The sequence below is a fragment of the Poecilia latipinna genome, unplaced genomic scaffold (assembly GCF_001443285.1).
Source record: "Poecilia latipinna isolate Pla-1442-1.1 unplaced genomic scaffold, P_latipinna-1.0 Scaffold843, whole genome shotgun sequence".
NCBI lineage: Eukaryota > Metazoa > Chordata > Actinopteri > Cyprinodontiformes > Poeciliidae > Poecilia > Poecilia latipinna.
In genome coordinates this window covers 333,048-354,467 of record NW_015113459.1, presented here as the reverse complement: position 1 = coordinate 354,467, position 21,420 = coordinate 333,048, and the positions used below count along the sequence as shown (strand labels likewise).

General features: G+C 39.1%; 1 protein-coding gene across 2 annotated transcripts in view; it reads right to left on the bottom strand.

The window, feature by feature from the left end:
* Window positions 1–931: 931 nt before the first annotated feature.
* rai14 (retinoic acid induced 14) overlaps window positions 932–21,420 on the bottom strand; it is a 36,161-nt gene continuing 15,672 nt past the window's right edge. The window contains exons 3-21 of one of the 2 annotated variants that reach the window (XM_015047806.1): window positions 17,690–17,820; window positions 15,146–15,234; window positions 14,957–15,021; window positions 13,842–13,899; window positions 13,595–13,665; window positions 9,697–9,803; window positions 9,384–9,568; window positions 8,843–8,868; window positions 8,318–8,404; window positions 7,931–8,020; window positions 7,286–7,411; window positions 6,655–6,750; window positions 3,690–4,385; window positions 3,059–3,543; window positions 2,456–2,624; window positions 2,198–2,365; window positions 1,817–1,975; window positions 1,649–1,714; window positions 932–1,281 (exon numbers count right to left, since the gene is read on the bottom strand). In XM_015047806.1, coding sequence (XP_014903292.1) covers window positions 1,195–1,281; window positions 1,649–1,714; window positions 1,817–1,975; window positions 2,198–2,365; window positions 2,456–2,624; window positions 3,059–3,543; window positions 3,690–4,385; window positions 6,655–6,750; window positions 7,286–7,411; window positions 7,931–8,020; window positions 8,318–8,404; window positions 8,843–8,868; window positions 9,384–9,568; window positions 9,697–9,803; window positions 13,595–13,665; window positions 13,842–13,899; window positions 14,957–15,021; window positions 15,146–15,234; window positions 17,690–17,820 — 2,961 coding nt within the window. In that variant the 3' untranslated portion in view covers window positions 932–1,194. The remainder of the gene's footprint in view (window positions 1,282–1,648; window positions 1,715–1,816; window positions 1,976–2,197; window positions 2,366–2,455; window positions 2,625–3,058; window positions 3,544–3,689; window positions 4,386–6,654; window positions 6,751–7,285; window positions 7,412–7,930; window positions 8,021–8,317; window positions 8,405–8,842; window positions 8,869–9,383; window positions 9,569–9,696; window positions 9,804–13,594; window positions 13,666–13,841; window positions 13,900–14,956; window positions 15,022–15,145; window positions 15,235–17,689; window positions 17,821–21,420) is intronic. The other variant, XM_015047807.1, reaches the window with a different exon arrangement.

Genomic DNA, 21,420 nt, shown 5'->3' with positions numbered 1-21,420 from the left:
GCTTTCCAATGCTTTTCAAGTAAAAAAAACAAAAAACAGTCTGCAAACAAGACAAAACAGTAAGGAAACTAAACCGAGATAAAAACACATAAATATCGAATGCACACAGTTACGCATTTGTCACAAGTGAAATGTTTTTCTTTTCTACAACAGTTAAAACCTATTATATGGATGACAAAAGGAAGATCTACAGTTTAGAAACAACTACAACAAATAGTGCTTTGTCACAAATAAAATCTTCTTAGTCACATGAAAAACTCGGTAAGTATTTGATTTATTTTTTTTTGTCGCTATTTTGGGAAGAATTCAGCTTTTTCTTAAAGAAAGATTTCATTTTCACTCTTTTCAGTATGGCTCCATTAATTGTTCAGAAGGCCTAATGTAAATTGTTTCTGCAATTTGGACAGACATGAGTGATTTAAAATCTATTTTATATTAAAAAAATTTAAAAAAAGTCAGTGAGGCTGATTCTACACTCTAGCATTGTGTTTGTGTCACAGTGACGACACATTTAAAATGCCCAAATTGACGGTTTTAGCACAGACAGACAGACAGACCCTTTCTGTGTCTATTGTTACTGTTGGAAAACCTTATTCATGCTTTTGTTTGGCAGGTTTGAAGATCAGTTTGTACACAGCAGTTTACAAAGTGTTTCTTCCACATCTGTATTTACAGCCTTAGTGCTGCTATTTGCACCTGCTTTGAACTGGTCTGCATATGGGTGCTGGCTCATCCATTTTTTATTTTTTTTTAGTTTATCCTAAAACTTTAAAGTCCTGATGTTATCAGGATTGTGCACAGTTGGATTCAAAAGAAATATTTCTCAAAGCGGAAATCTGGCTGAATAAACATCAACGTTTGCTTCAACTGCAAGATTAACGCAGGAAAAAAAAATAGTTGGACATTTCATTTTTGCAACGGATGCCTATTCTTTACACTGAATTGCTTTACAGACTAACACCTGGCTGATTTCCTTTCCCATGTGGCTTTCCCAGGCGAGTCATCCATTAGCTGACAGCACTTTCATGTATGTAGAGCAGAGGGTTTTAAAGGTTCAAAATGACCTTAGCAAAGGCAATAAACGCATACTTGTAAACCGACTCCTTGTAAGCAAATACTCTGGGCTTATGCACAGGCACAATGTGTTTTCAGTCTAAAAATAAATGTGCTTTTGTGGAGACTCCCGGCCGACTCCTAGCAGGCCTCCTTGGCTTGACTTGGCACCTTGCACATCTTCAATATCTGCTTCAAAGCTTTCTGGACGTCCTCGTCCATCTGACCCTGAGGAAGACGGCGCAAGCTCAGTTATTAACTGGTGAACTTCTTTTAAAGTTTTGGATTATCAAGACTCCAAAGAATTATGTGACTTTTTCTACAATACTGCAGCTCAACAACCTGTTGAGGTCTAACCGTTACCACAAATATCACAGTTTTCATATCAAAAATTCCAGGTTTAAATTTCTCAGTGCTTTTTACCTAACTATTAAATTAAAAAAATAGCATGGATGTAAGTAAGCTAGGTAACTGACTAATATTGCCAAAATGTCCACATTGTTTAATGGACACTGAATAATCCAGATTTATGAAAACTGATTTGATAGATTGCATACGTTGCACTGGGTGAAATTAGTAAAAATTCATGAATTACCTGAACCGCATAGAGAAGATGCATCCTGTAGACTGACACTATTTCATCATGCTGCTTCTTTGATTCCTTTAAAGGCAACACAAGGTAAAAACTTAGCTCAGGTACGCCACGGGAACAAATATAAGCATTGACAGTGAGTTGCTACGTATGACTTAAAACGAATCTTACGGCAAGCTGGTACTGAAGTTGCTTTAGTTGCTGCTGAAGCGTCTCCATCTGCTGGTTTTGCTGTTGCCTCTTGGACGGGGAGCAGGATGTGTAGGAGAGCTGTGACAGGCTGTTCAGGGCTTCCTTTAGTTTGCCTACTTCACGAGACAAGTCGTCTATCTGAAGACGGAAGAAAGCAAAGATTCACATAACAACAAACAAACAAACAAAGAAGTGTTTTGATTAAGATTTGTTTACCTCCATATGCAGCTAAAGGAAATCTAGCAGTACAAGATAACAGGAACTTCCAGTCGATAATTCTTACTTTTATGGTTTCTGATTAAGCTTTCTTTGAACTGGTTTTCTGAAGCAGATGGTTCAGACAAACGGATAATCACTCACCCTCTTGTTCTTTTCTCTTTCCGATGCCACGTGATTTTCTACCAGCTGCTTGAGTTGACACACAGCATCCTGCGCCTCAGCGAGTTTGGAGCTCAGAGTCTGGTTCTCTTTCTCCTGTGACATCAAGAGCTCCTGCAGAGCTTCCCGCTCTGCACGATTATCTCGCGCCTAAAGGATGGAAGAAAGGGACAAGCTCGACGTGAGACATTACATCAGGAGATGCTCCTCTGTGGATGTCTTCGTTTCTGTTCCTCCTGCCTTCTGCCACGCATCCGCCGCCTCCAGAGCCATCTCGTCCTGCTTCCTTAAGGCTGCCTGAAGGAGCTGAGTCAGATGGTTCACCTCACCCTCCAGCTGCTCCCGCATGGTCTCGTGGTCCAGACGCGGAACTGCGTCCTCCAAGGTGACGTCTTGCTCTGCGTTCAGCCTGTGTGACGCAGACACACAAGAAAATTAATTAGGCTTTCATGTATGCTTCTGCAGTTGGTAGGTTGTGCGTAAAAATTAAAAAAATTTGTTTTGGAAGACCATCTAAAAAAGGGGAGTCTGATATATTTTTCTGGCACATACGGTAGGGCCATTTCATAACACTGTCAAGACTAGTAATAGTTTGACTGAATATTGACAATTGAATGACTCAAAAATTCACAAGATTGGGTACCTGACCAAAATGTTTAAAAGTGGAAACATAAGAAGTAAATCTGCACATAAGTAAAAGTCTAAGCGACACTTGATGAAGCCCAATGTTTCAGCCGAGCTGGTCTCCTTCAAAATAACTAACTGGTTAGTGTGATGCACAGCAGTTAAAAACATTTTCTACCCCCCATATATTTTTTTCTTTTCTTAAGTTTCTCTCCGTACTTCTTTTGAAAAGCCTCCACTTGTGTCGTCTTTTGATGCAGCTGCTCTTTGAGGGTTTCCAAGTCACTCTCCAGCTCCTTGATGGCATTTCCCAGAGACGACACGACCTGTGTGTGGTCGGCAAGGGTCACAGAGCTCTGTGTCTGACCCTCGGCCTCCTGCCTCATGCGCGCGATGTCCTCTTGAGCAACAGAAAGCTTCCTCTCAGTCTCGGCGAGCGATGTCTGCAGCTCCTCCACTTTACTGCTCAGCATCTGGACTTGATGCTCTGAAGAGACGGCCGAGGCCGAGGCTGAGGGTTTCTCGGCTCGGGCTTCAGCCAGTTCTTTCTGAGCGGCAATCAGCTGGCTTTTGGTTTCACTGTAGGAGTGCGACAGCTCCAGCAAGCGCTGTTGCTGCCCAGCAATGACCTCATTTAAATCAGCCTTCATCTCCTCAAAGTCTTTGGCTGCGGCTTCGACGGGGACCGTTCCCTTCAGGGCCTCCTATGCAACAGCAATTAAGAGATTGCAAACTGAGATAATGGCACGGTTTATGTAATTTGAAAAAAAAAAAAAAAAGACATTCAAAAGACATTTGATCTGTATTTTTTTTTTTCTACTTTGTTGAAAGGGCTGGATCTTGTTTTTACCTGGAGCATTCTGACTTCCTCTTGTGCCTCCTTGTAAAGCTCTTCGATCTGCGCAGTCCTCTGTTCTTTTTCCTTTGCCGTCCGCCTCTCCTCCTCCGTCCTCTGCAGCGCTTCTTCCATCGGTCCGATTCGCTGAGCCGTTGCGTCTCTTTCTGACTCCAACTGGACGAGCCGCAACTTCACTTGTTTCATCTCATGTTCCAGTTTCTCGGCCTCCAGTTTCCCTGCGAACTCTTCTGCTCCCCTTCCCATCTGTGCTTTCAGGTCCTCCACTTCCTCCATGGCTTGATGGTATCTCTCTTGAGTGTCTGTCAGTTTGGCCTGCAGCTCTGCTAAACTTTCCATCAACTCTTCCTCCTTTATTTTCTCTCGAGCGCTTCCATCCTCGTCTCCTTGTCTCTGTCTGTCGGAGTTCAACTGAGCCTGAAGCAAGCAGTTCTCCTTCTTGGTTTCGAGCAGCTTTATTTGAAGGCCTTCAAGTGCTTGTTTCAAAATCCTGATTTCCTCCTTGCTCCCGCCTTCACCCCCCACTTCCTGTAGTTTAGCGGGACGCTCTCCCTCTTCCACCTGGGTCGTAGAGGCCACTTGTGCCGGTGAATGAAACTCGTCCTGTGTGGAATGGAAGGAGGAGTTGGAGGCCATGCTGTTCGGACGACTGTCCTCGTTCAGCTCATTTCCTGGTAGGGAAGGAAGTCTCTGTGTGTTGAGAGGACATGAGAGTAAAAATGTATGATTATTATTTATTCTAATCTCTTTGGGGTAAAAAAAAAAGTTATTATAATAGATTGAAAAGGAAAGTTAATAATTGTATTTGCTTTCTTACTTATTTGTTTTGTACAAACAAAACTGTTAAACTTTAAGCAGAAGATTTTTGATTTATATCAAGGCATCTTGTCAAATAAAATTGAAAAAAGTAAAAATAAAAATAAACTTTAATAAATACTAATGCATAATGGCATTGTTAAATGAGTACATTACATATCATGTAAAGCTTTAAAGACAGCAGTGAAACCTGATTTGCTGAAGCAACAACAGGCTCATGTAAACCATCAATGTGTCTTTCAAAAGCCATCCCAAAAAGATTACTGGCAAACATGGTGGGGTTTTTTTTTAATTATTTTTAATGAACATAATTTCAAATTTCTTTAAAAATCTCCTTCAAATCACTCAGGTCACCCTTTATCCAAACATCGCCTGAGGAGCTTCAATCAAAACTGAGAACTCATTCGCTATGCAGATGACACTGCTGTATTTATCCAGAAGGTCAAAATAACTCACTAAGTTTCTCTTTCTCTAAACTTGGACAACACAGAGGTTGATTACTTTTGCCCTTGGTGCCTCAGAAACACACAGATCAAACTGTGCAGCTTCTCTGGAAAGCATTTTTTTCTTTTGGATTTCCGTAGCTATGGAGTATTCAGATTCATCCAGGATATGCAACATTTTACCGTTTATCCCTTCTGAACCGTTTCCCACAGCTTTTCCACAACCACGAACTTCAGAGTATCACCGAATTGTGAAGTGGAAGCAAAATAATACATCTGCAGAGTAGATTTTGTCGCTCATCAGGCTGAGAATCGTGTTCTAGGAGGTGAAATTCCCCTCTGCGTAACGTAATCTCAGAAACAATAGAGATGTTCAGTGAAAGCTATGGGGGGGGTTTGCTAGGGAACATCAGCGAACAAACAGAATCATGAACAAACGCCACACATCCAGCTTAATGTGGAGCAGTTTATGGGTTAGGTTACAGTATCCAAAGCTTTGAACATCTGCCAGAAATGTGTTCAGTTCACCATCCAACACAGGAAAGATTAGTGCAAGCCTAAACATGGCCACCTATCTAAAGTGACAGAGCAGACAAAGAAAGCGTTAATAAGAAGCAAGCAAACAGCCTAAGATGGCTTTTGAGGAGAAGCAAAACTCTTGAGGAGAATCTGTCAACAGGACTCTGTTGGACTCTATGTGTGACCAACACTGCACATCTCCTTGATAAATAGAAATCCTGTAAGAAAACCTGTTAGTGGCCAGAGAAGCTTGACATATAGTCAAAACTACAATGTAATGTTTTAGATTAGATCAAAGCATTTTGGTCTAAACAAAGTCTAGACCTGAATGCAATTGAGAATCGGTGGGAAGACTTGCAAATTGGCATAAACACACATTGTATGTCTAATTTTATTAATTCTTTTGCAAAGATTTGGGAAACATAACAGTGTAGAGTTTAGTGGTTCTAAACTGTATTAAACTAGCAAGGATCAATAAAAATGCACAACCTACATTTTGAATATTCGGCTTTGTCAACAATGTTGAAAGTCTTGTATAATTTTCCTTCCTCTTCACTGTTATAATTTTTTTTTTTCAAACTGGAAATGTTTGAGAAACAAATAATTAAGTAGGTCAAAGTTTGAAACACTTTTCAGAAAATGGGGAAAAAATAACTTGTTCAAATATTTCTTCCTAAGCTCAACAAGTTGGGCAGTTCACAAAAAATGACAGAAAATATTCCAGTTATTTCATAACGCTGCTATTAAAGTTCTTCAGAGAATAATCCATAAAACATGTCTCTCTTAAAGCCATCAAAAGTTATCAAATTTTCCCTTTCAATTTAAATGTATTACCAACAAAGTTCTATTGTACCTTAAAGATCTTTTAGCTCCATAAAATCAAAACTTATAGAGCTTTTCCTTTACATTGCTTCTGGTGGATTCAATAATTTTTCAACAACCTATTGGGATTTTAACCATCAAATCTTTCTTGTTACAAAATTCATGTTTAGGGCTAGTTTGGAAAATCCCGACCAACTTGTTTGGTTATGCTACTTTGTGGTTGCTTTCTTTTATTCTTCATCTGCATACATCCTCAAATACAGTAACGTTAGTCATACACTCTAAAACTGAGCAAATTTGCTGAATCTATTCAGGCTTTACCACTTAAACATGGAAGTAAACAACAAAGACGCACGTACCTTCAGTTTGTTTGCAAGCTCCTGGTTTTCCAAAGTAAGAGCATTAATCCTGGCTTGCAGAGCAGAAACCAGAGCTGCAGACGCCGTGTGCTCGACCTGCCAACAAACACATATATTCACATGCCAAAGAGACACATGAAGGTAGCATTAGGGACCTCCAGGTATCGTCAGGAAAACAACACAAGTTGTGACATGTTGTAAGCTTAGCTCAGACCTCCTTTTAAGACGGCAGATGATTCGGAAACGTACTCAACTTAGAAAAAGAACTACAAATAAAACAGAAATGACTAAACTAATTAACTAATTTGAGGGTTATCTTTAAAACAGTTTATGTCAAAAAGTCTTTTGATGTGGTGAATAATGTCAAAATGTTCTTAAACTCAATGAAAATTCTTGATCCGGTTAGAGAGCGTTAAGAGGTATAGCTGCCAAGTGTATGGTTTAATAAATAATAAATAATAAACATTCAGTGTGTGTTTGTAGCTCTCTGCACTGTGTGTTATTGCAGCCGCAATGATGTCATTCTTTGTTTAGCTCTTCTAGTCTCATTCACCCACCTGGTTTTAAAGCTGCCCAGAAGCAAAGTCAACAAGCCCCACACGGTCCGACTGTTAATCATTATCACCCTCACCTCCAGTTGAGGAACGGCCACCGTCTCCACCGTCTGCTTCAGGTCTTCGATCGTCTCCAGCAACATGTTTCTCTCTTCATGGAGCTTCTCGACCTCTTTCAGTGGTAATCCTGAAAACTCGTCCTCCTTTGCGATGAGGGGAGGAGACAGAAGTGAAGGGTTGTGGCAAAGAAGGGGAACAGACAAGTGGAAAAAAAACCTCTGGAGGCTGACCCTCCACTATGATCACATTATAGTCAGAAACTTTAATGCAATCCATTAGGATTTCATACAAAAGACAAACACAAAGTAGCACATTTTTGTAGCTAACTTTTGGAAAGGAGGTAACAAAAATACATCTAGATAAAATCCGCCTGCTTAGTAAGCAGTGTTCATTTCACCCTAGGCGTACAACTTACTGTTTAATAAAAAAATGCACACTGCATTTTAAGATTATTATGTGTAAAGAAAACTACAGTATTCGTTGATTTCCTCCTGCTTCACAGATATGTGATACTTTGTGTTGATTTCTTTATATAAAATTCTAATCAAACAGACTGAGAACATACTGAAAAGCTGAAGCGGTACGAATAACTTTTATGGCATTGCAACAATAAAGTAAAACACAGAAAGTTTCTCAGCACAACTTTTTCAGTTTCGTCCTACCTTGAAGTTAAATCTCTTTGGAGTGTCACCTTTGTTGGAAGCAGGAGTGCTGCTAGGAGTAACAGCAGAGGGAGAGGAGGGTCCAGAACTCTGAAGGACGATCAAATACATACATTTAGGATTCTTTTTTTTTTTCCTATCTACATAAAACCGTCTGAGCTTTAGAGAAGCTCTAAGCTTGGCTGAGAATTAATTGTCATCATTGATAGCTAGTTTTTCCTAATCTGATGGTCAGCAGCAACACAAATAAAACAACACCAAGCCAGACTGCTCTGAGAAAACAGAAAGGGGAACAGAACAGGAAACAACAACAACAAATCAGTGGCTGTAATTCATTATTCCTTTAATTAATTCACTTCAGACATGCACAGACAGACATGCATTTACCTGCAGTGGACTATTAGGAGGTGGAGGTGCTTTTCGTTTTTTGGGAGTTGTGATCCGCTCATCACTTAGCTTAGCTACTTGATCATGCTAAGAAGCCAGTAGGAGAATCAGACAGATATCGACAAAAAGGAGAAAGAAAAATCAGAGGTGGGATTCAGTGCTGGTTAGTAGAATGGTCAAACACGTTTTAAGTTTTATTCTGAAAAATGAGGAGGTGATGCATTTTTTGCCTGAGAAATTTATTCGTCAATCATTTCAGAAAGTGAAACTTACGTATTATATAGATTGATTATGCAGATGTAAATATTTTGAGCTCTCTATATAGTATAATCACACAATTCTGTAGGCTATAAAATTCCATTTATATATGTAGGAATGTCATTGTTTCATTTGTAAATAATCAGCGTAGCACCGAAGTGTTTAGCGGTAGGTTAGAGCAAGCAGATTATCACTTGTACTTGATAATCTATGCACGTTCAATTATTTTAGTAGCTGAGCAGACGTTAAACGTCACAGATATTTTACCTGAGGACTTCTTGGAGACTTGGAATCTGTCAGGGGAGTCAGTAGAAACAACAAATGAGCATTTTGAAAACAGGAGAGCAAAGTGCAGCATGTAGAGAAGTCACAAAGCCCAGGACAGCGAGATGCTCTACAGGTGAGAATGTTTTTGTCGACATTATGCCCATGTATATTTGGTTTATCAAAAATGCTTATTTGCATAAGCAGAGGCTGGAGTCACAAATTTCAGAGTTTTGGCATCCAGAGCTGAAAGTTGAAGCAAACACTTCAATAAAGCATACGAGAAACACTAACAGTAACCACAGTATAACAGTAGATGGCAGTGTTGCTATGGTGTTGAAACCTTAGCAAAAAATCTGAGAGTAGTTTCCTGATCCATGGAAAAGCTTGAAACCTAACTTCTGGTTTTATTTCAAGAACAGTCAATGAAAGTAAAATACCAATTAGGCCAGGTTACATTAAACATTTAAATTGAAATACTGTATAAATTTACACTGCCTGTGTGTTTTTCTGTGAATAGTCATTTTTTATTCTTAAGTCTTACCCAAAAGTGGATGTCTGTTCAGAGCAGCCAAGAGGGCAGTCTGGGCTTCAGAGCTGCCCGACATCTTGGTATAGTGTACAACGTCACGGCCCTCTGAATCCACAGCGGACAGGTCTGCTCCTTTCTGAGCCAAGACCTCCACCGCAGCCACTGAGTTGGATTCAGCCGCAAGCATCAAAGCAGTCCTACAACATGGACAGACCTCGTATCAAAGCACAGAAGCACAAATGAAAACATCCGGCTACGTGCAAGAAAACATTTTATGAATATCTAGTCTACTTCCAAGTGTGTTGTTAAATTATTATTTCTCTACCTGCCACGGTTGTCAGGAGCTTTGATTTCAGCACCGCAGTCTATCAGAGTGCTGCACACCTCAGGATGGCCGTGTTTGGCTGACAGCATCAAGGGAGTGAGGCCGTCCTTTGACACAGACGAACATTGCAAACATTGAACCTTGTCGTACTGAACGTATTATACGTTTCAACTGCTAAACGCAAACATCCATACGCCGCCGTGTACAACACAAAGCTGTGGTCCGTGACGTGAGCATATCAGTTGTCTGTGTGGTGAGAAAACGTAGAGCTATGTGAAAAAGAATCAGTGTGACCTGCTGTAAATGAATATCCCAGATCTCACGTGTCAAATTTTGGTTGTGTTTTTTTTAATGGTCTGGACATTGTCCAACTATTAAATTTTGCAAATTTATAAGAGACACTCTAAACTTTTGTGCTATGAATATTTGAATTAGCATATTCTGAAATTATTAGAACAAAAACTAGTTCATAAACTCAGGAATGTACACATTTTTCACAAAACAAAGAGTAATTTTTCTATTATTTTGTCTGGCAAAGGACAGAAAAGAGTTTGTCCTCCTTTAAACGAAATAGTAAATAGTTAGGTGTATTAAACTTTTAATTGGTACTCTGTGTGGTTGTATGAAAATAGTCATTTAGTCATTAGCTGCTGGCTATTTTTCAATGAATGCCATATGTGTCTCTCCATAACATGTCAATCCTTTTCACATGTCTTTGTAGGGGGAAAAAAATGCCAAAGCTGCAGCTTTAATGAGTGAGTTCTGCAAAATTTAACACACAGCTGTCAGAGCTGACTAACGGCAGCAGTATTTCATGAAATGTAGCACCTTCTTCACCTGGACTGACAGATTCTCACCCCAATCAACCAGCTAAATAAAGCCCTGTGCTTCCAAAGCCTGTGCTGAATGGCTGAATGGTTGTTTTTACTCACATGTTCGGGCCAACATGGTGAAAAGAGGCAAGATTTCTGACATTGTTGAACATCTCAACAATTGTTTCTGGCTATCTTTAACAGACTAGATTGTGGCAGGTAGGGCCCGCCTTGGATTGGATACATATGTTTATGTATCAACACTACAAAAATTGAAGAAAGCTGCTTTCCTATGTTTTGCAAAATGGAGTCTGGACACTCAATGTTTCACCAAGCTCTATTAAAAAAAAAGAGGAAAAAAAATACTTATCCACACATGAAGAGATCCAAAAGCAAATTCTGTGAATAACTATCCTCCCGATGCAATTTCTAATAACCCTGAAACATGATTTTCAAAAAGAGGCCCAGAACCAACAAGCAAAGGAGCTACATGAAACAGCAAACCACGTCAGCATAGTTGGGTGTTTTATATTACAAGGCTGCTGCTGTTTCCACAGACCAAAGAGGACAAAACTATGTTCTGGGTTTTTTTGGAGCTCTGTTAAAGACTTTAGCAGGCCTGCCGGCTCTGCCCAGATTGTGTTGCTGCTACTTTGGAAACCAAAAGGCAAAAATTATTTTGTCCTTTTCTGGGCAACAGATTAAGTGTGTGTGTGTGTGTGTGTGTGTGTGTGTGTGTGTGTGTGTGTGTGTGTGACTATACAGGTGTGTTATTTGGCCTAGATGTGTAAGTTTAGTTATGTTCATAACTTGGAGGCACGCTCTCTGACAAATTACCCACATTTGGGCAAAAGCGTAAAGCTAAAGGAAGCCGATGAGAGGAATACAGGCAGTAACTAAAACACTGAGTCAGTTTCTGAGGCTTTAAAAAGGCTTACTTCAAAACTTAACTTGATCTGGATTCAGGACAAACTATTATATTGATCTTTATGCAGGGCTGTTCCCTCTTATTTTACAGAGATGCTAAGAACATTTTGGCGTTTGATCATTTTATAATTTTAACTGAATTTACTTTGTAAATGTTTCAGACTTCTTAAAAGGTGTATTTTTTCTGTGCTTTCAGTAGTAGTTTCTCACATGAAGTTAGGCTTTCCTAAATCCAGGAGGAGATAAGATGCTTTTTTATATATATTGCATAATATCCCTTTAACATATTTCCATAAGTCAGTAATGTTTTATTTAGTTTGCCACCCTGTCATTCAACCCCCAAATCTACAAGACCCTTAACCTCACACTGAATCATTGCTAGATACTAAATACCACTAAACTACAAAGTACTGGCAGTAAAACAAATCTGTATTATTCCACAAGGAACATCATTTACAATACGAGCACACGTGACACATGACTACCATACATTAAATGAATATTACATATGTTTCTAATTAGAAACTATAGGTTCCTATCAACAGCAATTATAGATGCCAAAGAGTTTCGGATGGGAGGAAAAACGTCTTCCAGAAACGCGAGCACACAGGCCATCACATTTAAAAACTGGTTGTGCAAATAAAGGCAGCGCAGCTTAACGCAGGTGCAACATAAAATCCCAAACACAGATTGTGTTTTTCATAAATTACCTCTATAGGCATACTAGACGTTATTATACACTCTATTAAAAAGCTATGAAGCTTAGTGATAAAGAACGATTCATGTTTCTGTTTGTTTGCCGTACGCAGTCGCTTTTCAAATATGTATGACTGGCCAGGTGCTCCTCTGTTTCGTTTGACTTTGCACTGTGTGTTTATTAAAGTCAAATCCAGGTACAGCAATATGATACAGCTGCGATGAACCGCCCCAGGCCAACAAGCTGGCATGTTCTGCTCAGCGTTAAAAACTTTGTACTCCAGATGACCGGTTCACCGACTGCATCCGCTAACAGAAGACAGAGAGGCTCGAACTGCTCGTACACATTTGCAGATAATTATGGCTGGAAAAGTAAATGATCTTCAGCGAACATGACGTTATGATTTGTCTTGGCTTTTAACAGAAGACAGAAGTAGGTTTTTTTTTTTTTGTTTTTTTTTTTGCTTTTAAACAGAGAAAAAAATGGCTGCCTTTGAAAAGCAATGTTTAGTGAAGGCTGATGATTAATTGCTAACAGTTTCACTAGCTTCACATCTACATGTAATTATTACAGCAATAATGCTTTTCTATTTGCAGACACCTCAAAGTCCTGAACGGTCAAAGAGAGGCACTACGCTTTTTTTAATGAAACTTAGAACTTATATGTATAAAACCATGGCTAACATCCATTTTAACCGGATATAAATGATCAAATTTACAACTAGGTTGAATGGTTGTTTAGTGGGTGTCATAATATAGTATAAGTTTATTTCCAACAAGCCAGAAAGAGCATAATAAAATGGAAATAAACTTGTTTCCCCCCCTCCACTCTCTCATTTAAACACGTACACAAACACACACATGCTACTTCATGGTTCCACTTCCCAGCTGGATGAAAACCACAGACATGGTCTGTCACTGCAATGGAGACCACATGTCTGCACCGTACGTTCCCACAGAACTCTGACCTTCTACCTTAAGCGCACACACAGAAATTAATCTTCAAACAGATGACAAATGAGAGGAAATGTTGGCTCATGAGGCTCCCTTCTACTGAAGCGCACTTGCTGCAGCTAATTTACATATGTCAATGTTTTCTTTCTCTGAACGTAGTCTAGAAATGAACAAAGAGGCACTCCACAGGAGAGCGCCGGTTAGCACTAGTTGCAGTTTAAGAACTACACATTTTTCTGCCCTGTCGCACAGTCCCTACGGTTTCAATTCCTTTAATGAGATGCAAAGCAAAGACAGATTTCTATTTTGCGAAAATGCAAATATGTTCTAGATTTTCCATACCTAATTTCAATTGATTTAATTCTGAATGTTTCTTTATGGCAATCTAGATAAATGGATGAAGCTGATGCACCTACCAAGATCTTAAACTATTCTCACTTTAATTCCATTGGAAAGACAAAAAAGTGAGCGTGGGTTAGATAGAGCAGAAGACGTCATAAAATACATACTGTATCTTTTTGGTTGATGGGGGTTTTGAGCTCACACAGTAGCTGAACAATCTGGACGTTCCCGCCAGCAGCTGAGGATCAAATGAGAAGAAACTCTCTATCATTTAATTCCGTGAATGGAGGATGAATTTTATCCAAATGAAATTACAGCTTAAAGTTGATCCTGCGAGAAACATTCCCACGTTCAGACCGAGTCTATATAAAAGTTGCCCTGTATAATTAACTCCAAGGCTGCTGAGATACCTACCAGCATGATGCAGAGCAGTTCTTCCTGAGCTATCCGCTGGATCAACGGGACATTTACTCTGGAGAAAGAAGAAAGAGTTATTTAGCAAAAAAATGCTAAATTTTAAAGTGGACAGACTGAGTTTTTAGTTATTGTTTCTCTCCAAAACACTGAAAAAAAATATGAAAAAAAAACCATGCCTTGTTATTTGTTACATTTGGCCTTTTATTTAGTTGGTAGTTTACAAAATCTGGCAGAAAGAACTAAGCAGCAGACTCTAGTTTGAGCAAGGAGGCCGGGCAGTGTGTGCTGCAGTGATGCTGCAGACTGTCATGAGGCAGTCAAGTCAGCAGATGAGAGTGGGAATAGTGTGTGTTGCTGCCTCTCTGTCCTGCTGAGCTGCTGATCTGTACACACATTCAGCAGGGTAAAGAAATGAAGCCCTGAAACTGTCTGGTTTCAAGCACCATGGCAGCAAAATGACAGTTCAGACAAACAGGCTTCGTTTGGTCCAGGTTGTCCTTTCATACCTTTTGTTTTGTTCACAGATTGCAACATAGAATTGAAATTAGAAAATGCTGGATGATTTGTTGACATTAAACCTAAAATATGCAGTGCATTCAAAAGTATTCATCCCCCTCAAATTGCTGAATAACATCACAACTAGAAACTGCATGTATGTTTGGGTATTTTATGTGATAGGCCAACTGAAAAATAGGAAAATGATGATACTTTGTTTACAGCCTTTCTGTAGCATCTGTAGCATTTGGGACAACTGCTGGTACGCAACACAATTTTTCTTTGCACAAGTAGTTGTAAAACCATGCTTCATTTTACTAAACTTTAGAAATATGCACCAGTTTGTGTTGGAAAATTTGGATAAAATAAACAGAAATCTGGCACTGTAACATGAAAAAAAGAGCAAACAGTCGGTTCGAATACTTTTGGAAGGTGTTATAAAGCACAATTTGGTTTTAAGCACACTCCAAAGATGTGTTGCCAAATCTGAAATTGTTCTGACACGATATATTAAAGGGTTTATTACATGAATTTAGCCAAGGTCATGAAACATTATTATTCTACGACAAACTATGTTTTCTTAAAAAAAATAAATAAAACTTGCTTATGAACATTACCTGAATAAGCCTCCTGCAGCATTCCAGGTGATTGTTTTTGGCAGCCAGGTGTAAGGGAGTAAAGCCTTAACAAAGAGTAATGAAAATGTTACAGCTACAGAGAATTATTGAGATAAAAAAAAATGTGAATTATTTCTGAGAGTTTTCTTTTACAGCTACAAGAATGTAGCTTGTCACTACAGTACATACCAGTAGCATCTGTGACCGAGAGGTCAGCTCCGTGAGCCAACATCGCGGCGAGGCAATCTGTCAGGCCGCGAGCAGCTGCTACATGAAGCCTGTTCACAAATCCAACGCGAGGAACAAATTAGTTACGGAATTACAACAAGCCTGATGTTCCGTAAGGAACATTATGAGTTTTATTCCCATCCAACAGAATCCGCAGCAGCTGCTCGTCACGCACATCTCAGCCGCGGCACGGGCCACGTTACAGCAACGTGCCGGTGAGCGGTGCAGCTTGGTGCCGGGTTTACACACATGAGGTAAGTGTCAGGGAAGCGGCTGTCAGTAGAAACAGAACCATAACATTTCTCAGTCATCATATGGAAATCATATCGGCCGCATTACTCTGGTTACTGAGTGCAAAGAGAATACGGCAGTGTTAAAAAACACTCATATTGGCTGTCTTCATTTCAAAAATACAATTTGTAATTTGTTTTTTTATGTATATATTTTAGCAACCTTTCACTTTTATGGCCATTTTCACTGCTAATCAGATTAAATGATGTCTTGTCTACTGTTTTTGGCTTTATTTGATAGAGAAAATGAATCAGTAAAAGTTTAAACTTGAAAGTATGATCTTGCTTTTAGAGACCCGCTGTTTAGATTTAGAACAAAGATTTTTTATCATGGTTCTTACAATAAGATATCTTATTGTTAGTCCATGAAACCAAATCTAATAAATTAAGATACTGACACTTGCTAAAAAAAAAAAAAAAGTAGAATAGATTCCTAGATTACCGAATGGCTTCTTGAAATCAAGAAATAGGGATCTCTATGGTGATTGCTCCTGCTGCTGGAGAAGTCTTATTTTTTGCCACCATGGACAAAACTGCAGATGTTCTGTGTTTTTAACTGACATTGGAAACAATGGTGTGTTGAAGATAAAAGATGACTTGAGACGGTGGAGGAGGAGGAGGAGGAGGAGAAGGAGTCACCTGGCCAGCTACAGCAGGGAGGATATATGGCGTGCCAGAGGCTGGGCCATGCAACTCCTAGCGGATTTGTTAACAACACAACAAACCCACTCCAACCTAATTCCTGTTTATTTTTGTTCCATCGACACAGCAACGTAGATCGTTCACAGCTGCAAGCCCACACAAACCATGTAGACCCATAAGTAGGACAAAGCTGGGCTTCTGCTTTCGACAGCCTACAGAGAAACCTCACCAGCTCTGCATCCAGATAAACAGGCTAGCAGCAGATAAGTGGTTTTCCTCAACTTCAGAGGTTTTGTGGAACACCTTTAATTGAAGGTTATTTTAAAGTAGACACATGTGAGCGCCTCTCACATAATTACAACATTAAATCTTTTGGTTTAAATATGTGGATTAAGTTTCCTTAGTGTGTTGCGTCAATAAGCACTTTCACTGTTTTAGGAAATACAAAGGAGCCGGTTTAGTAATGATACCAAAACATTCTACAATTTCTGTGTACTGACAGTTTCAACAGTCTTGTTCCACTGGGTTTCTTTGGACCAATTACGGTTTTAAAATACTGCCTCGTGCCCATGAATACAATAAATATGTGAGGCAAACGTACGAAGAGGTCAATCGATACAATTCCCTTCCACCTCTGTGAGCAGAATGAAATAAATAACAACCGGTGCCCACAAAGAAGCACTCAACAAGCTCTGCGTGCCTTACAAATAGGTTTTATCGCCATAGAGATACTCTATATGCGATCTGTAAAAAAGTTCAGTTCAAAACCATCACAATCATGTTGATGTATCAAAATCGTGAGTGCACATCCGTTTGAGCGGATATAGACAAAAGGTCAAGGATTAGTGCTGGCCGTGAAATGAAAAGGCTGTGTGTTTGCAGCGGCTCATGAAAATCTGCATATTTGTTTCCCACTGCATCTGATCCTGTTTCCATGCATCTAGCTCTGTGCGAACCGCTCGGCACGCTGCAGAAAAGGAAAAAAAAAAAAAGAGGTCAAATATGAATACCTCGGCTCTGTGTTATCAACAAACTCAAGTGCCGAGGCAACAAGCTTCCCTGATTCTGCAGAAATGATTTACTTGTGAAACAATGAACGCAATGTAGGCTGCATGAAGGCCAATGTTTCAAGACATATTTTTAGGGCTGCGCATTCATTTTTAATGTTGTGTGTTGGAGCATGAAAGCACTTCCATAAGCCAGTGACCTTGGAAATGCAGTTTTCTGTTGAGTCCTTAATTAAAAAGGAAAACAAAAAAAAGGGAAAACAGACTGATAGTCTTGCAGTCCACAGGACTCCCAGACAGTTCTGAGTTCAGCATTGGAAGCTCATTCTTCAGAAATCCCTCCCTGTCTTTTATTATGTAAATGACTCCGTCTGTAGAATTCCTTTCTATGAGGAAAAAAAAAAATAGAATGGGATTCTTGTGCATTAATTAAACAGTCATTAAAACATAGCTGTATGTTTTTCCTGGCATAATGAGAGTCCTGTGTTGATTTCTTAAAGGCAAAGGCAACAAAACCAAAGGACAAACAAAATCAAACTTAAGCAAACGATCAAAAGAAATCTTACGCTGATTTCCCCTCGCCGTCCAGCTTCGCAGCATTGGCACCTTTCTTAGTGAGAAGAGACACAACTTTGTCCACCTCGCCATGCTCCACGGCAGCAAGCAGGCGCTCGTCGTTTTTGTTCCACTCGTTTACCTGGAGGACAATTTGAAAGAAAGAAGGTAAGCTGCCAGAATGAAACATAAAAACACAGTATTCCCAAAAAACAAAAACAATTACAAAAAAAAAAAACAGAATGTATTAAGTGGAAGAGAAAATAAGATACACTATCAACTACTGGCCGTCAGCTGCAAATGCAAAAAATTATTTTTGTTAAATCCAATATGGCCGACAGACAAAAAAGCATGCCGACCGACCCGGTCCCTCCTTCTACTGTAGACGATGCTTGCAGGTAAAAAAAACAAATATTGTGACATCAGATAACCCCCAAAGAGCAATTCTGCTGGTGTATTTTTCAAATAACAACTTTGTATTTGGAGAAAATTACAATTGATCACCTAAAAAAATAAATAAATAAATAAATAAATAAATCTTTTCTACAATTTTTTTCCTACCTCTTTTTATGCATTAAGAAAATAAAATTTTTTTGACAAAAATCCTGACACAAAGGATCATAATTCATGCATCGCAGGGTCAAATATTAACAAACATCTGCCAGTATTGAATGACATCTTTTCTTGTATCTTAAATAGGGTTAGGAAATTCTGAACTATATACTCTGATAAACTTTAAGAACTTCAATCAAAAATGCTTCAGTTGCATTTAGAGTTGCAAGGGATGCTAATAACTGTGGCACCATAAAAAAAATCTACAATTTAATTCCAAATTCAAAATATTGCTTAAACATAAGATGCTATTATTATATGCTGCTGTAATGAGGATGCATTCGTTTGCAGGTTTTTAACACATATATAGCACATATAATAAATGAGTAGGGTGTTGTATGACAGTTGGGTTTTTTTCCCTGCCTTTATTTTAACTTCCTTGGAAGCTCTGATAATCTGTCAACTGTGATTTAAACATCTGAAAAATCTAATTAACTCCAAAGAACATCTAGAAGGCTAAGAAATCCAAAACCTGAGGAATCATTCTTTGAGAGAACAAAATGTTATTTCGCTCTGCTATTGCATGTACACACAGACACACACCATTTGTTTTCATATAGCGAGCACACACTGGGAAAAGCTCCAGAAAGAATGAGCTCCGAGCAACAACGTACACAAACCAAATGGCCACATAATGCGTCACTGACAGGCCATTAACACTAAAACAAGTCATCGACTGGAAAGCTTTAAGAATGACCTCATTCACATCTCATGCTAAACACACTCAAACGAAGTTTGTTGGAATAAAACACAACAGAGCAAAGAGATCTGGCATAGAAAAAAAAAAGTATGTAAAATTATTTGGAGAACTAAGTGGATAAAAGAGAAACTCCATTTGAAGTAGTTTATGAAAGCAGATTGGAAAAGAAGGAAAACTGAACCCTTGGCCCACACCGACTTGGCAACATAAGTTCATTAGTCAGCTCTCCCTGCAGCCACCTGTGTGTATTAGTCTGCAGTCCAGCATTAGTATCTGACCTGATAGCCCACTGACCTACACAGGGAAGCTGGTGGAGCTCTGGCTCCATTAATGCCTGTGCTGAAGCTTATTTTAGAAATAGCAAAATGCCAAGTTATCACTACGGGGTGTAAATAGCCTCTAGGGCAAACACCCAAGTGCGATCGCTGCAGCACATTTTGCATAGCTGGTGGAAACTGGAGGGCTATAAAAATCCCCTCAATCACTAGAACAGCTGAGGTGACCACCACTGACCTCTGCTGCCAAACACACAAAGTCACTAACATGGAAAAGTGACATGAATACTGGAATTAAAAAATATGGCTCGCAGAGGAGAATTTTCAAGTTTGGAATATGAGTTTAAAGAGCTACGCAGCGAGAAACCTGCCAGATGGATATGATGTGAAACAAAGGATCGCTATGTGGAAAAGCGTCTCATGCCCACTTCCAAGTACAGCGGAGGACCTGTGATGCTGTGGGCTTGTTTCTCCCAAGAGTCTGTGTGCATAACCATCGTTCTTCTCAGATTACAAAGGAAAACAGACACTTGAGTTCATTCTCATAATCAATGAAAATGACTGCAGCTTGATCTCACTGACCAGGTGACTGGCCGCTCCCCAGGAACAATCTCTAATTAATCTAGTAAATTTAATATAAAGAGAGAAAGCAAGTTAATAGATGTAGCTTTTTTAAGGTCAACTGTCATTTTAAGTCTTGAACTTAAATTGAAAGTGGGTAGTCACTGTGTTTTTTCCACGTCGATGACCAACTTGACATAGAAATGATTTATTAGATATAAAAACAATCTTCTTCTGTGCTCATCTCAGGTTCTACACCTAAAGGACACAGAAACGACGTGGGGTGAGTTCGAGGGAATAAAACACAGGAGGTGGTTGAGAACTCCGAAGAGATGTTGTACAAAGCAACGGTTGCAGATCTATTTCTCTCTGTGTGCTCTGACTTTGTGAAATTATACTAAAAGAGAAGATTGGTTGACGCCCTGTTGGCAAAAGCGGAGTTTCAACAGCACCAAAAAAACTAAGCTAGACTTCAACAGGAAAAAAAAAACCTGACATTTTTCTAAATAATCCTCCCAAAAAGAAGAATCTGTAACAATGAGTGACGGGCAATGAAACACAACACAGTGGGAAACATCCCTGCTACTTCTTTTCTTTCTCTGTCTGCCTGTAAAAAAAAAAAAAAAAAAAAAGAGCCTCATGATTTTTCTTTAGTCATGTGTTTTTCATTTACTGCAGACTGAAATAGTGAAAGTTCCTATAAGAACAAAGAAATCTGAATGAAATGCGGACATCTGAACGACATCCTGTGGGACAAAAACAGACAAACATCAAAAGGAGCTTTGTTTACAATATTCATTTGCTCTAATTGAAAAATATGCAGCGTTTGTTCAACAGAAGCCAACGCTGCCCTTATCTTGTTTTGTGGATACCAGGAAGGGCAGATCCAACGGCTGTAATGGAGAGACTTTACGATCCGGAAATGGTGACAAAATAAACACCCCCCCCCATAAACGACAGACTAATTAACACAGGGAGTTACATTAGGAATTGTTCATTTATACTCTTTGTTCCCTCAATCTAAAACGTGTCCAACATTTTTTTTTTTTTGCTTAATCCTAACTAGTGTGTGCCTTATGTGGCTCAAACCAATAAACCATACTGATATCCTTTGATGCTGCGTCTGATCCTGTAATGTTTGCATAGCCCCATCAGGAATAAATCAATTTTAACCTTCTCATTTCCACAAGCGATCCCTTAAAATAAACTTTTCTTTGCCCGTGTATGTAAAGCTCCCAGACTCAGTGGGGACTTGTCAAGTCCTCTGCTCAAACGGTCATTTCTGGGAAAAATTCAGTCGTGCCTATTGAATTTCAAGTGATGTGAATTATACTAGTCATGTTTAACATGTAAAGATGGAGCTTAAGTATGCAATGAGAACATTAGCCTTTGTTGTTATTTAAATCTCCTAAGCAGCAAAACTTGCTAACATAAAACAATAATTATACTCTGACTTATTCATTTAAAGAGTGAGCCAAACACAAAATTATGCAAACACTTTAGTGTTAATTAAAATTCAGTCTATCAGTAATACTATGCGTATTACTGATACGCATAGTATACTACGTGTGCTCTACAATTCTGCTTTTTATGT